Source organism: Dromiciops gliroides, chromosome 3, assembly GCF_019393635.1.
Source record: "Dromiciops gliroides isolate mDroGli1 chromosome 3, mDroGli1.pri, whole genome shotgun sequence".
Lineage (NCBI taxonomy): Eukaryota > Metazoa > Chordata > Mammalia > Microbiotheria > Microbiotheriidae > Dromiciops > Dromiciops gliroides.
Genome location: NC_057863.1, coordinates 668,214,930 through 668,231,464, shown reverse-complemented (window position 1 = coordinate 668,231,464; position 16,535 = coordinate 668,214,930). Strand labels below are relative to the sequence as shown.

At 42.8% G+C, this 16,535-nt stretch overlaps 1 protein-coding gene across 1 annotated transcript in view; it reads left to right on the top strand.

The window, feature by feature from the left end:
* The window catches only part of LOC122749583 (zinc finger protein 420-like), a 54,220-nt gene that overhangs the window by 30,353 nt on the left and 7,332 nt on the right, over positions 1-16,535 (top strand). Inside the window, exon 6 of the mRNA XM_043996015.1 lies at positions 6,860-6,869. Within this exon, the coding sequence (XP_043851950.1) occupies positions 6,860-6,869 (10 nt within the window). The remainder of the gene's footprint in view (positions 1-6,859; positions 6,870-16,535) is intronic.

Genomic DNA, 16,535 nt, shown 5'->3' with positions numbered 1-16,535 from the left:
TCTACAGCTTCTGGGAGCTTTGGGTGAATTGAGGGGCACCAAAGTTGGAAAGCAGTCCTGTAAATGGGGTTACATGAGTTCAAATCCAACCTGAGATACTTCCTAGATGTGTGACCTTAGGCAAGTCACTTCACCTCTGTTTGCAAGGATGCACTGGATAAACCTGAGAAAGAAATGGAAAACCATTCTAGTATCCTTGCCAAGAAAACCCCATTGACAATGTGACCCATGGGTCAGAAAGAATCAGATGTGACTAAATGATTGAACAACTATGTTTGAGCTATGGGTAGATTCTTCTCCACATTGTTTGTATTCACTCTTTTCTGTCTGATATCAAACCTCTGTAGGGCATAAGGGCTGAGTTGTGATTGAATTCTGCACATTACTTATATTCAGAAGACTACTTGTCAGTGTGAACACTCTGATGTGCATGCATGTTTTTGAGCTTGGCCCTAAAATTTTTCCACAATCATTAGATGTCTAAGGCTTCTCTCCAGTGTGAATCTTCTGGTGTTTTATAAGTTTTGAGCTTTTGTTAAAGGCTTTTCAACATCAATTACAGATTTCTTGTCTTTGTGAATTCTCTGGTGCATATGCATGTTTGAGTTTTGCCTGAAGGTTTTCCCACATTCATTACATGTATAAGGCTTCTGTCCAGTGTGAATCCTCTGGTGTTTTATAAGGCTTGAGCTTTGATTAAAGGCTTTTCCACATTCATTACATGTATAAGGTTTCTCCCCAGTATGAATCCTCAGGTGTGCTGTGAGGTTTGATTTGTGACTGAAGGGTTTCCCACAGTCAGCACATCTGAAAGGTTTCTCTCCAGTGTGAACTCTCTGGTGTATAGTAAGATTGGAGCGATAATGAAATTCTTTCCCACATTCATTACATGTCAGAAGCTTTTTTTCAGTAGGAATGGCTTGAAGATTAGTCACTTCACTCAAATATCTCTCCTGCCTTTCCTCCTGCATCTGACTCTGGCTCTCACATTCTCTGGCATCTCCCAAATTAGAGGGGCAAAGGTCCTCCATTCCCAGTTCCACTATGACGATCCAGGGATGAATCTTCCTTTGGCCTCTTGGACTCCTTGGTCCTCAAGTGCAAGTCTGAAAGAGAGCAATGAAAATGTAAGTGTGTCCAATCCCTGAGGTGGGAGAAAGGAAAGTGGCATCCTGGGCATGAGGTAAGAGAATGGAAAATGACAGTGAGCCCTCTCATAAATGGCCTTCCTCTCTGGGGTGATGTTGGGCAGGAGACAAGGGAGGGGAAGGGAACAAGCATCTAAAGGGGGAGGAGGGGACTGAATCCTGTGCAAGGTGATCAGAGAGGGGAAGGAAGAATCATCCAGGAAGACAGGCATGGGAGGTGTTTAGACAAAGGGTCAAATGAGACTGACACCTTGTGTTTAACCACATGTATGGGGAACAGGACCAGGCTCTGAGGTGCTATTTCTAGCAGGGAACTCTCCTGCCAAGGGCATCTTCTCCCAGAGCAGGGCAGCAACTTCGGGTCTTAGAAAGTTCCCTACACCCATTTCAATGCAATTGAAAGTACACAGTGCCTGTAACATCTCCTTGAATTAGTTAAAACCACTGTTTTTTTCCCCCAATCTTTTATGTCCTCTAGTTTTTTGCAAAGCACTTTTTTTTGGTTTTTGTTTGGGTTTTTTGCAAGGCAATGAGGGTTAAGTGACTTGCCCAGGGTCACATAGCTAGCGTCAAGTATCTGAGGCCGGATTTGAACTCAGGTACTCCTGAATCCAAGGTCGGTGCTTTACCCACTGAGCCACCTAGCTGCCCCCTCACCAATTGTTTTTATAAGATTTGGAGTTCCAAATTTTTCTCCCAGGGGCAACTAGGTGGTGCAGTAGATAGAGCACTGGCTCTGGATTCAGGAGGATCTGAGTTCAAATCTAGTCTTAGACACTTGACACGTACTAGCTGTGTGACCCTGGGCAAATCACTTAAGCCCAATTGCCTCACCAAAAATAAAAAAACCAAACAAATGTTTCTCCATCCTTCCCTTCCCTCCCCAAGAAAGAAAGCAATCTGTTATAGGTTATATAGGTACAATAACATTAAACATATTTCTGCATTAGTCATGCTGTGAAAGAAGAATCAGAACAAAAGGGAAAAAACTCAAAAAAGAAAGTAGAAACAGCATAGTTCAGTCTGCATCCAGATTCCACAGTTCTTTTTTCTGGATGTGGAGAGCATTTTGCATCACGAGTCCTTTGGAATTGTCTTGGATCACTGTATTGTTGAGAAGAGCCAAATCTATCACAGCTGATCATAGTATAAGTTGCTGTTATTGTGTACAATGTTCTCCTGGTTCTGTGCACTTCACTCAGCATCAATCCACTTAAGTCTTTCCAGGTTTTTCTGAAATCTGCCAGTTATCATTTCTTAGAGCACAATAGTATTCCATTACATTCATATACCACAACTTGTTTAGCCATTCCCCAATTGATGGGCATCCCCTCAATTTCCAATTCTTTGCCATCACAAATAGAGCTGTTATATTTTTGTACATGTGGGTCCTTGGCCCTTTCTCATGATCCCTTTGGGATACAGACATAGTAGTGGTATTATTGATCAAACTGTATGGACAGCCTCATGGCCCTTTGGGCACAGTTCCAAATTGCTCTCCAGAATGGCTTGAATCAGTTCATAACTCCACCAACATTAATTAATTAATTAATTAATGTTACAATTTAGTCAAAGCCATTGCTAAGAGATATTGGGTCATTCAAAGTGTGTGAGAGTGTGAGAGTGTGAGAGTGTGAGAGAGAAAACATGAGAGAAGACAGACAGCTTGGTGATCCTAGGCAAGTTACTTGTCTTCATCTGATTCAGTTTCCCCAGTGATCAAATGGGCCTCCCAGGGTTCTCATGAGGAACCAGTGAGATAATCCCTGTAAAGTGCTTGGCACAGAGCCTGGCCTGCTGTGGGTGCTTAATAAGTGCTTGTTTGCTTCTTTTTTAGAGTTTTCCCAGACACCCTATCCTATGTTCCTCAAACCAACCCTGTGAAGTAGGGACCAGGGGCCTTCTTATTCCCACTTCACAGATGATGAAAGTAAGGCTCAGGGTCCCATACAGAGTTCAGGTTGCTGAAGCATTGTCCTAGTAGAACCCTCCCCCACTGTCCTCCTCTCCTCTGTCCAGGCTGCTTCCACTGCTCCCTGGAGAGCCTCTCTGCTCTTCTCCCCTGACCCTAACCTTGTGAAGTGACTCTGGACTCCACACACACACACACACACACACACACACAAGCATTGGGCACCTGCTGAGGGAGGCACAGAGCTGATAGATGGGGAGAGGGGCTCCCCTGGAAGGGAGGAGACTCACCAGCACTGCCAGCACTGCTGCATTCTGCCTTGGCCTGCTTGGGCTGCTGATGCTCAGCTCCTCTCCCTGGGCTTCTGCCTTCTGAGCCTGAGAGGATGTGGCCCAAAGACTCCTCCATTTATAGCCAGCCCCAGCTCCTTCCCCCAGACATTGAGGTTCTTAACACTAGGAGGTGAGAACTTCTCTATCCCAGTCACTAATCCCCAGGAGGGAGGGGTCACACTACCAATCAATCAATCTGTCAACAGTTAGTGAGCACCTAGTATACCCCAGGAACAGTGCTAAGCACTAGGCATACAAAAGGGGCAAAAGGCCGTCCCTGCCCTTAAGGACTTTACAATCTCACTTGGGAGACACTATGCAAACAAAAGAATATCAAACAATCCCTACACAGGATAAATAGGAAATAATTAAAAGAAGGGAAGCACTGAAGTGAAGAAGGGTTAAGGCAGAACCTGGAGCCTGAATCAGGAGCCGAGTTCGAATCTGCACTCACTTACCGACCGGAATGAGCCTGGGCTAGTCACTTAAGTAGTTTGCCTCTGTTTCCCTATCTATAAAATAAGCTGAAGGAAATGGCAAACTGCTACAACATCTCTGCCAAGAAAACACCAAATGTGGACAGTGTGAGAAATAATTCATTTGGCCCTCTACTCAATTCCAATCAGTTTAATATTTTATATAAATCACACAGGAATCAGTTTCTTTTAGTGGGCCTCAAACTTCAATGTTCACTCCTTTACCAAGTTTATGAGGCTCAGTTGTACAAGCACAAGAATGCAAAGATATCTCCATCCTGTTTTGCTCAAATTCCAAATCTAAATTCCATGTCCAACCCCAGGAGTGGGCGAGATGCCTTGATGCTTTGGAAAGTCCCCCAAATTATTTTTGTACTGCTAGACCATTCTCTCTTGTTCAACATGAGCAGGTAACACTCTTATTAATTGGTAGAGATGCCTAATGCTTCCCCAGATCCAAGACCTCTGTACTAATATGTAATTTTTGGCTCTCAAGTTCTGGGTCTATGAACCAATGACATCCTGCATTTTACCATGCTTGTTTTGTATTTGGGACATCACACCATATAAAAAATAAGGCCCTGGAAGAATGAGAAATCTCAGATCATAAAGAAAGATCTGAGGTCCACTTCATTAGAGGGCACTATGTTAATCGTGTGCCATTGATTCAGAGCCCTTGACTCAGTCTCTCTCTCTCTCTCTCTCTCTTTTTTTTTTTTTTGCAAGGGGGCAATGAGGGTTAAGTGACTTGCCCAGGGTCACAGAGCTAGTAAATGTCAAGTGTCTGAGGCCAGATTTGAACTCAGTTTCTCCTGAATCCAGGGCCCATGCTTTATCCACTGTGAGACCTAGCTGCCTCCTTGACTCAGTCTCTTATTGTAGTTTGGACAATTTTAATTCTCACAGCTGAAAACAAACAATAACAGTGGGACAGGCTTACTCTACAAGATAGGATTTGGGTTGGAATGTAAAGGAATCCAGGGAGCTCAGGAGTCTGAATGGAGGAGGGAGAACATTCCAGGCATGACGCCACGGCAGAGATAGTGCTTGAAACTGAGAGATAGAGGGGGCAGTTCCTGGAACAGCCTGGAGGCCAGTGTTGATCAAGGGGTACTCGTCGGGGACTAAGGTGTAAAGACTGGGAAGGTAGGAGAGGACTGGGTGATCTAGAGCTTTAGGGGCCAAATAGAGCACTTCCTGTTTTCTCCTAGAGCCTATAGGAAACCAGTGGAGTTTACTGGGGAGTGTGGTGACCTGATTTCATCTGTGCTTTAGGAAAATCACTTTGGTGGCTGAATAGAGGATGGACTGGAGGGAGGAGAGACTTAAGGCAGCCCCCGCCCCCAGCAGCTATTCCTGTGGTTCTAGTGTGAGGTGATGAGGGTGTGCACCAGGGTTTACCTCTCTGAGGAGAGGAGTGGGCACATTCTAGGCATTGTAAAGAGGTAATTCAACAGGCTTCGACACCCGCTTGGATGTGGAGGGTGAGAGTGAGAAGTCCTGGATGATCTCTAGGTTATGAATCTGAAGCACTTGGAGGAGGGGTGGGGGGAGATTAGAAGAAAAGAGTATGGTGGGTTTTTTGAACATATTAAATTTAAGATGTCTGCGACATAAAGTTACAGGAGTACAGGGGACTTGGAACGGTTGTGTGTAGACACAAATTTTGAAGTTTCTGTGAAATTCAAGGGTGGAAGTTGGGATGAAGAACTCCCTTCACCCCCTACCCCTTACCTTGTCACTGCCTCAGTGTTTCACAGAGGCCATAGTACAAGAGATTTCCAGGAAAGAGCCCAGGTTAGAGAATAGAGAAATAGATTTCTCCTCCAGGCAAGGGAACCTTTTTAAGAGTGAGAGCTGTCCAAGGTAGCCAAGGGCAGCTTCAAGGGAAGTCTCTCTCTGAGAGGAAGAACTTTGTCCAAAGAAAGGCAGCAGCGTGACCTCCTTCTGGGAACATTTTAGAGGACATTTTTTGTCACACCAAAGTTGGGCTCCATGCCTCTGAGGTCCCACCCTGCTCAGAGCTTCTGTGGGCAGTTGATTCTGCTCTGTCCAGGAGATTGTGAGCTAGGTACTAAGGGCAGCTGGTATTCCTATGGGAAAAAGAAGCTGTGTTTGGAAGAAAGCCTCAGTATAAGTGGGGTGCCTGAGTGGATCCTGAGAAGGCTCCCCTATATCTCTACTGCCCCCTTTAATGACTATGTTCCCAAGATCATAAGGTGTGAAGTGTCCTGGGTCCCCTCACTGTTGGGGGCTATTTTCTTCCTCTGAGGAAGTCTGAGAAATGTACAATGTCAGGATCCTCTTCCCACCCCAACTGCAACTCCAACCTCTTCTGATGGAGAGGTTTCCAGACCCTTTTTAAAAAAAGTCATAAACATTTTTATTTATAGTTTTGGGTTCCAATTTTTATCCTTCCCCTCCCCCCTCCTTGAGGCAGCAAGCAATCTGATATAGGTTATACTTGTACGATTATTTGTATAAGAAAGTGTGAATTAAAAAAATGGAATTTGTGTTGTCTATAAGTGTGTGCACACTCCATGCACTGCCGGTGAGTGGAATCATCTTTGCAGAAGGTTTTGTACATTTTTTTCTGTTTTGACCATGTGGTGGGATCCCTGTCTGCTCAGGCAATCAGGCCAAGGTGGGGTAAGCAGACAATGTTTAGGGCACATTTTCTAGCCCTTTCCTCACACCAGGAAGTGAGCAGTGTGATCCTTAAAAGGCTGCTTAGGCACCCAGGGGGCTGCCGAATCCTACGGCTGCTTCCAGTGAGAAGTCGACCCTGTGGCCTGAGCTGCCTGTGTGCAGGGTTGTGACCATAGCCCCCCAGCGTATCTGCATCTGCTGCTTTGTCACTTGCTTATTGCCACAGCACTTTGAGATAGGCAGAAGTGGTAAGTGGTGTGGGTGATGTCTTTTGACTCATGCAGAAATTAGATGTAAGGGAGGGAGAGCTGCAAGAAGCATCAGTCTCATTCTCTCTTCCAGAGTCATCACAGTCTAGTGGCAGGACAGAGTTAAGACCATTGGGGATGGCTCAAGCTATGGCAGATGCCCCTGCTGTCTGTGTTGGCTAACCAAGCTCTACCTGCTCCACAGTAGCTGCTCCAGCTGCCCTTATGGCCATTGGAACAAATCTTCCTCCTTCACCCATTCTTCCCGGGAATGGATTTAGGTGAAGAAACAGAGGAAAAGATGGTCAGGATACACAGTCAAGGGAGTCAAGGAAGACCAAGGAATGAGGAAAGGAAGATGATTGTGTGTTGGAGCTCCTTTTAAATAGTAATAATCCTTTGCAAAACCAGACACACTTAGAAGTGGGAGACCTGGATTTCAAGGGTAGCATTTTTTCTAGGGGACATTATTCCCATGAACTTTGGGAGAAACCAGGACAAGGAGAGCCTTGATTGAAACTTCCAGTTCTTTGTTGAATCGGGCCCATAGGTGCCTTTTGAAAAGGGTCAGGGCCCTGAAAGAGACCTCTACTTGGCCTTTAGCCATTGTTTTCATGGGCACAACAGCAGAAATTCTAAGGCTGATGAGATAGTTGCAGCTCTCAAGGGTCATTTACATAGATTCTTTATCCAATGGAAAACATTTGGAAGCCAACCACATGTATCTTAGTCACCAGGAAGACATCATCTGATCCCCTGTTTTTCTCAAATTTTTGCTACTAAGTTAAGAATTGGAGCTGTTTATATTGTTATCACTTCTCCCCTTTGCAGATATATTTTATTCTCAAATTGTGGAAGCATTTATGCTGAGGGTGAAAGGTTAGCTCAGGATACAACTCAAGTCATTTCTCAGACAAATAAAGCTATGTTCTTCCTACAGGAAGAGATTGACTCATTAGCCTAAACAGTCCTGAAGAATCAATTGGCTTTAGATCTTCTTGCTGCAGCTTCAGGAGGAGCCTATGCTCTCATTAACCAATCCTGTTGTTCCTATATTAATAGGCCAGGGGAAATTGTTACAAATATCCATCAGCTTCAGAGAATTATGAATGACAGCAAATTGTGAAGGAAACCTATAGGACACCTGATAAGGGCTCATGGTGGGACACCTCTTCATGGTGTACAGGGGTCTAGTCTGTTGGTACTTTAAATTAAATGGATTTTTATTGTCATGGGGAGTGTTACTCTTTTTGAAATTGTGCTTTACCAGTTCCAAAGGATTAATGATGAGGCATTCTATCCACCCCCAAAGAAAGAACTGATATTGATTGAACACAGACTGAAGCATGTTACTTTTCACTCTCGTTTTTTTCTTTTATTCAAGTTTTCTTATACAAAATGACTAATATGGTAATATTTTATATAACTGCACATGTATAACCCACATCTGATTGGAAATTGTGCAAAGAGTGATGAAACCAGGATATGAATCCCTTTATTAGTCTCGTATTTTTTCTAATAAAGAATTCTATTTATAGTTTTGAGTCCCAAATTTTATCCCTCCTTCCCTCCCTCCCCTCTTCCTTCCCTGAGGCAGTAAGAAATCAGATATAGGCTATACATGTGCAGTTATGTAAAACACTACCATAGTAGTCATTTTGTACAAGAAAACTTGAATAAAAGAAAAAAATGAAAGAAAGCAAAAAGTAGCATGCTTCAGTCTGTGTTCCAGCAATATCAGTTCTTTCTTTGGAGGTGGATAGTATGTTGCACCAATAGTCATTGGGGATTGTCTTAGATCATTGTATTGTTGAGAATAGTTAAGGCTTTCACAGTGCTTCATCCAACAATATTGCTGTCTCTGTGCACAATGTTCTCTCGGTTCTGTTCACTTCTCTGTACGTCAGTTCATACATGTCTTTCCAGGCCTTTCTGAAATCATTCTGCTTGCCATTTCTTATAGCACAATCATATTCCATCACCATCATATACCACAGCTTGTTTAGCTATTCCCCGAGTGATGGGCATTCCTTTGGTTTCCAGTTCTTAGACACCACAAAAAGAGCTGCTAGAAATATTTTTATACAAGTAGGTCTTTTTCTCTTTTTAGTGATGTCTTTGAGATATAAACCTAGTAGTGGTATTCTCAAACCTCAAACTCCATACTAGTTTGATTTCTTGTCCCATGAAGAAACTCTGAAGCCCCCAATAGAGGATAGCCATCACAAGCTATTTCTAAAAGCTAGGAATTCCTCAGGTGGGGGCATATGAATTTCAAATTATCTAATCTGGCCAAGTCCCCTTATAAATCTGTTGCATTGCAAATGGTTAAGAAACATTTCTGATGTGCACAAATATTGTTTAAAAATGATTAGAACTGGGGACAGCTAGGTGGTGCTGTGAATAAAGCACCAGCACTGGATTCAGGAGGAACTGAATTCAAATCTGGCCTCAGACACTGGACACTTACTAGCTGTGTGACCCTGGGCAAGTCACTTAACCCTCATTGCCCGCCCCCCCCCCCCAAATGATTAGAATTGACTAAAGATAATGACAAACTCAATTGTCCTAATGGAGCTCCTAATAGAGATAAGTTTCAAAGGTAGGGACAGAGGTCCTAGTTCCTTAGAGGAAAACAAAAAAACAAATCTTTACATAGCAGGGAAATTGTCACCACGTGCCTTTCACAAAGGTATTAAATGATTTTTGAATGATAATATTTTTCGCAGAGTACTAGGGCATATAAATTAAAATGTTACCATTAAATATTATAAATCCATAGTTGATTTGATTTAAGCAAAAACCTACCCTAAAAGAAATAACATGGTCTGAACGTGTGCTCTTATATCAGGATTATTATGGTAAATTAGGACTTAACATTAAAAAGATTTGGTGTTGGGGCAGCTAGGTGGTACAGTGGATAAAACACTGGCCCTGGATTCAGGAGGCCCCGAGTTCAAATTTGGCCTCAGACACTTGACACTTACTAGCTGTGTGAATATCATACCCAAATTGCAAAACTCCTAGGTTAAGGAGAAAACAATGCAAGTAACAAGAAAAAAAAACAATTTAAATACTGTGGAAATAGTTAGGATTTCACACAACCTAGCAGCTTCTCTATTCTAGAAGACTGTGTCAAGATAATGGAATGTGATAGAAGAGATTTAGCAGATACTCAGGGGCCCACCTGGAGATTGGTTTAAACTCACTGAATTGGATAAGGTGACTGACTGCTGACTGGATTATTGGCTTACTTCCATTTTACTAGATTGTAAACATATCTGGCTGGTACTTAAGGGTACTTAAGAAAGTAATTGTTCTCAGAAGCACCTCCCATTTCTGGGAGGGGAACAGGAAGGAGGAAGCAGATGCAGGCAAGAGAGCTAGGTCTTTTTTTGGTGCTACAGATAGGACTGGTGCCAGATGCCTTCAGAAGTGGGAGCTTAGGAAGGCTAGGATTGCCAGGTTATAGGAAATCTGTTCTCAATCTCTCTCTCTCTCTTCTATCTTTCAATAAACCTTTAAAAAACCTAAACTCATTTATCAGTGATTTTAGTCAGTTTCCCCAAAAAACTGGGGGTACAGATTAGAACCCAAATTTAGAATTTTAAATTACACAAGACCATAGGTGTTGGAACATTATATTTCAAAGAGCAAAAGAGCTGGGGTTGTGTCCAAAAATAACTTACCCAACACAGTTGAATATAATCTTGAATGAAAAAAAAATGGCCATTGGATGAACTGAAATTTATTCAGGTTTTTGTAACAAAAATACCAGAATTCAAATGAAATTTTGATATAAAAGATCCATAAGACATATCAGGAAAACATTAAGAGACTAATTATAAGGTGTTCATTAAGGTTAAACTGTTTACTTTTTATCAATAAGAAAATGTTATCAGTATTCTTACAGCTATCATCATCACTAAGGTAATTTGAACCAAAGGTTGAGGCTGAGCTGTGTATGATGGGATGATTCTAAGCTGTGCCCCGAGTTTGGCATAACAACAGTCCTTTGTGCTCACTGCTGGTGCCTGAGTTCAGCAAGCAGCAACACATCCTGACATGAAGCCCTGCTATGAACAGCCTTTTGGTCTCTAGATGACCTTGCCTCACTGTTGCTGTTGTGTCTCACCACTGTTGCTACACTACACTGTTTGACTCTTTGTCTACCCACAATTATATAAATCAAGGTTTGGCCATGCTAAGGTGGGTTCCTCTACTAGCATTGGGGCCCTGGCACATGTGTCTAATTTGCCTCAGGTCCTCCTGAATCCTGGTCCCGTGCTTTATCCACTTTGCCACCTGGCTGCCCCCACCAATGAAACTTTAAATGCGTGATTCCTCAGCAGCAAACACAGCCTTATTGTTGTGCTTCCCATGGTGCTGATATCCAAGAAGTTGTAGTCTACTTTCTCAGAGGAAGTGAAAGGAAATACAGAGATGAAGGCTTTAGATGCAAACGTCCATTTCTCAGCAGGATTCTAGTTATCTCAAAGCTTACCCAAGTGCCTAGCCCAAGACAAAGTTAAGGTATAGAGACCTGACTGTGCTTTATCTAATTCAACAAACATTCATCACACTGCTAATGGCATTATCATTGCCATCCAAATCAATCTCCTAAATTCTGGGGAAGAGGCTCTTTGCCCCATTCCACACTGCCTACCACAGGGGGGGAAATAGCATTTTAGTTGTGAATTTGTTCTGGGAACTGGAACTTGGACACTACTTAATTATTCAACCCTTTTGACCTAAGCACCACACTTGAGACTATATCCCAAAGTACTTAATGAAATGCAATAAGGACACAATGACAGACATGGTGGAACAGACTTACAATCACTGCCCTAGCTGGGCTGAGCTTGGTTGCTTCAGCTCAAGAGTTCTCAGTTACAATGACCTAAAGCAGATCTGGTGTCCCCACTAAGTCTCACACAAATATAGCAAACCTCCAGGAGCAGGGAGGCATCAAGCTGCCAAAGGAGGGGCAAGCCAGCCCACATTGAAAAGAGAGCAGCTCTGGGGCAGCTAGGTGGTGCAGTGGATAAAGCACCAGTCCTGGATTCAGGAGGACCTGAGTTCAAATTTGGACTCAGACACCTGACACTTACTAGCTGTGTGACCCTGGGCAAGTCACTTAACTCTCACTGCCCCATGAAAAAAAAGAAAAAAAAAAAGAAAATAGAGCAGCTCAAACTTTTCATTACAATTAATGGTGAGGTTGCACCCACAAGTGGCCAGTGCATGAAGACAGTCTTTAGAAGAGGGAAAGAGAAATGCACAAATATTTTCAGAGCAGCGTTATTAATTTTGGAAAAGTGAATCCACAGTAGTAGAGATGGTCTATTCACATATTAAACTAGATAGCCACTGAGGTCTCTTTGAATTCTGGAATTTTCTGTTCAGGTCCAGGAGGAAGAGATTATTTAACAAAACTCTAATATGTCCAAAAAGCATGGCTCACCCAGACAGAGCTGAGTAGGTCCCCAAATGTTCCCACAAACCCCTATCATTGTTCTCTCTCAAGACTCAGGTACTAATTAAATGGCTAGTAATGGCCTTTTAAAAATCTGCCTAGTAAATAGGGAATAACATACACACTCACCTGGGTAGAGTAATCCTATCTAACCCTGAAGGAAAGAAGAGGGGAAGGGGATAAGGGGAGAGAGGTGAAAGAGAATAGGACTGACTGGGGGAGGTGGCAGTCAGAAGTAAAACACTTTTGGGGAGGGATAGAGTGAAACTAAGATAGAAAATAGAGTAAAGATCATGGGGAGGGAATAGCATGGAGGGAAACACAGCAATAGGAACTGGGACAAAATTCTGAAGCAGTAGCAAGAACAAGGTAAGATGATGAGGACTGATTGAATGATTGATGGAATAATTGATGGATGATGATTGGATGAGGGGCAGGATTGATAGATGAGGATGGATGGATGATGATGATAAAATGTATGGTCCTTACTTTGCTGGGCTATTGTGAGGAAAATTCTCTGTCAGGTATAAGGTACTATATAAAAGTTATCTGTTACTGTTCTTGCAGGAATCAACCTCATGGATTTATCGTAAGGGAATCTCTCTTTAAAGTACTATATCAAATGTAGTTTACTATAAACAAAATGATGAGCAGGAGGCTATCAGAAAAACCTAGGGGGCAGCTAGGTGTCACAGTGGACAAAGCACTGGCCCTGGATTCAGGAGTACCTGAGTTCAAATCAGGCCTCAGACACTTGACACTTACTAGCTGTGTGACCCTGGGCAAGTCACTTAATCCCCATTGCCCCGCAAAAAACCAAAACAAAACAAAAAAGAAAAGAAAAGAAAAAGAATAACCTGGAAATACCTGATGCAGAGTAAAATGTACTGTATACAAAATAACAGCGATATTGTAAGATGATGTGCTGTGAAGGATATGGTTATTTTCAGCAAAGCAATGATCCAAGACAACTCTGAAGGACTTATGAAAAATACAATCCATCTACAGAGAAAAAACTGGTGGTATCTGAATACAGATCGAACATAATTTTTTTTGTTAGTTCATTTATCTGATGTTTTGTGTTTCTCTCTTTTGTAAAGATTGGAATGACTCCACCTTGCTGGAGAGCTACTGTGGGAGGGCTCTGCCATGGGAAGAAGGCCTCTGAGGGCCAGTCATGTGGTCAGTTCCTTGGCATCAGGAAGTGATGTTTGCTGGAGGGTACTGACTATCAAAGCTACCAGCTAATCAACTTGAGGAGCCTCCCATTTCTGGGAGGGGGACATGAAGTAGGAAATAAACAGACAAACCTGCCTGTCATTGCTTACTGGCTCAGGGACTAGGGAGGGGAGAGAGGGAGCAAAGGAGAATTCAAAACCTAAAAAAATGTTTATTATTTTAAAAATCCACCTATTTGGATAATCATTTATAGGTCATTGCTGTTACCTACCAAATTTTAAGTTACATTATTACATTGCAGTATAAATGCACTGCTGAATCACAGATTTAAGGGAGCTTGAGACTATAACCCAAGCCCCTCACTTTATAGACTGAGAGCAGAGATTAAGAGCTTTGCCCAAGGTCATACAAGCAATAAAGCCAAGATAGTGGCATATACATTTTCTACGTGCTGAAGTTTTTGCATCATTTATTTTTCTGATGCCTTACATGGCAAGAAAGGATAAAGAAAACATTTTGCATCAGTGAAACATTTATGCCTATGTCTACAATGGCACAAGAAAAAACATCCTATCACCCATAAACAAAGCCTACAGCAGACTTGCTCAAAAGGTAGTCTGCAGTCCTCAGACCCTTTCAGGGAGCAGGCAAGGTCAATCAACAAGCATTGGTCACAAAAAGAAGAGGAAGAAGGAGGAGAAGGAGGAAAAGGAGAAGGAGGAGAAGCATTTGTCAAGTGCCTACCTACTCTGGTGCCCAAACACTGTGCTAAGCACTAGGAACACAAAAAGGAGACAGAAGATAATTTCTGTCCTCAGGGAACTCACAGTCTGAGGAGCTCACAACAAATTCCTAATGTGAAGATGTTATTTGCTTATTGAAATACTTTTCCCTTTGGAGTTCTGTCTGAAACCAGGTTTTCTTCATGTACTTCAGCTAAAAGCAGCAAAACCAGACATGACCATCTAGCCATTATGCAATCCAGACATTGAAACGATTGGCAAAAAAGTGTGAAATGATGCCACTTCTCTCAAAACTTTGTTCATTTTGGAAAATAGTTCTTTTATATTTAGAAAATGTTATTTAGGTTAACATGTAATATATTACATACTGTGATTATTCTTAATGAAAAAAGATGTCGTTTTCTTCCCCTTCATGGAAATTGATGGGGACTAATAGGTGGCCACCCTGGGCTTGGGGGTGGGGGAAGTGACCCCAGGTCAAGAATCCCTGGATTGGAAGATCCCTTCATCTGCCACTCTCACCTACTGTTGCTTGGTAATGTTGCACCTGACTTATTTATGGGGCTTTATGTCCCTAGAGGCACAGAGGCTGGGCCTGGAGTCAGGCAGTGCTGAATTCCAAACCTGCCTGAGACACTGCCTTGCTCTGTGATCCTGGGCAAGTCACTTGTCTCTGTCAGTTTCCTCAGTGATCAAATGGGCCTCCCAGGGTTCTCATGAGGAACCAGTGAGGTAATCCCTGTAAAGTGCCTGGCACAGAGCCTGGCCTACTGTGGGTGCTTAATAAGTGCTTGTTTTTTTGGTTTTTTGGGGGGGGTTTTTTGTGAGGCAATTGGGGTTAAGTGACTTGCCCAGGGTCACACAGCTAGTAAGTGTTAAGTATCTGAGGCCAGACCTGAACTCAGGTACTCCTGACTCCAGGGCTGGTGCTCTATCCACTGCGCCACCTAGCTGCCCTAGTTTGCTTCTTTTTTAGAGTTTTCCCAGACACCCTATCCTATGTTCCTCAAACCAACCCTGTGAAGTAGGGACCAGGGGCCTTCTTATTCCCACTTCACAGATGATGAAAGAAAGGCTCAGGGTCCCACACAGAGTTCAGGTTGCTGAAACATTGTCCTAGGAGAACCCTCCCCCACTGTCCTCCTCTCCTCTGTCCAGGCTGCTTCCACTGCTCCCTGGAGAGCCTCTCTGCTCTTCTCCCCCGACCCAGCCTTCTGAGGTGACTCTGGACTCCACACACACACAAAAGCATTGGGCACCTGCTGAGGGAGGCACAGAGCTGGTAGATGGGGAGAGGAGCTCCCCTGGAAGGGAGGAGACTCACCAGCACTGCCAGCACTGCTGCATTCTGCCTTGGCCTCCTTGGGCTGCTGATGCTCAGCCTCTCTCCCTGGGATTCTGCCTTCTGAGCCTGAGAGGATGGGGCCCAAAGACTCCTCTATTTATAGCCAGCCCCAGCTCCTCCCCCAGACATTGAGGTTCTTAACACCAGCTGTGAGAACTTATCTATCCCAAGCACTAATCCCAAGTAGGGAGGGGTCACACTACCAACCAACCAATCAATCAATCAATCAATCAATCAACAGTTATTAAGCTCCTAGTATGTTCCCCAAAAAAGTAAGCTAAGCAGTAAGGATACAAAAGGGGCAAAAGACAATTCCTTTTGAAAGGCCAAGGTGGGATTTTATTTGTTTTTAATTTAGAATTTTATTTTTTGCAAATTACTTTTAAATACAAATTTTGACATCAATTTTTTAAAACTTTGTGTTCCAAATTCTCTTCTTCCCTCCCTCCTCCAACCCAAGAACTCAAGCAATTCAATATAAGGTATATACATGAGCAGTCCTATAAAACATTTCCACATTAGTCAGGTTGTGAAAGAAAACAGATGAAAACAAAACTTCAGATAAAGGAACTAACAAAAAAAATCATGCTTCAATCTCTCTATGTAGATGGACTGCATTTTCATAACTCCTTCAGAGTTGTCTTGGATCATTGCAAGCTGTTCACAGTAGATCATCTTACAATATTGCTGTTATTTTGTATAGAGTACATTTCACTTGACGTCAGATTATGTACATATTTCCAGGTTTTTCCGATGGCATCCTGCTCATCATTTTTTCATAGTAAGCTACATTTATACAGTACTTTAAAGAGAGCCTTCCATACTATAAACACCCGAAGTTGATTCTTGCAAGAACAGGAATAGATAACATTTATATCATACCTTATACTTGACAAAGAATTTTCTTTACAATAGCTCAGAAAGGTAGTACCAAGTCTGACCCTCCTGCAGGCACACATCAGCTTTGCCTGCATCAGTTAGGAGTCACCCATAGAAAAACCCCCAAAACCTGTTCCAGGCTGGGCCA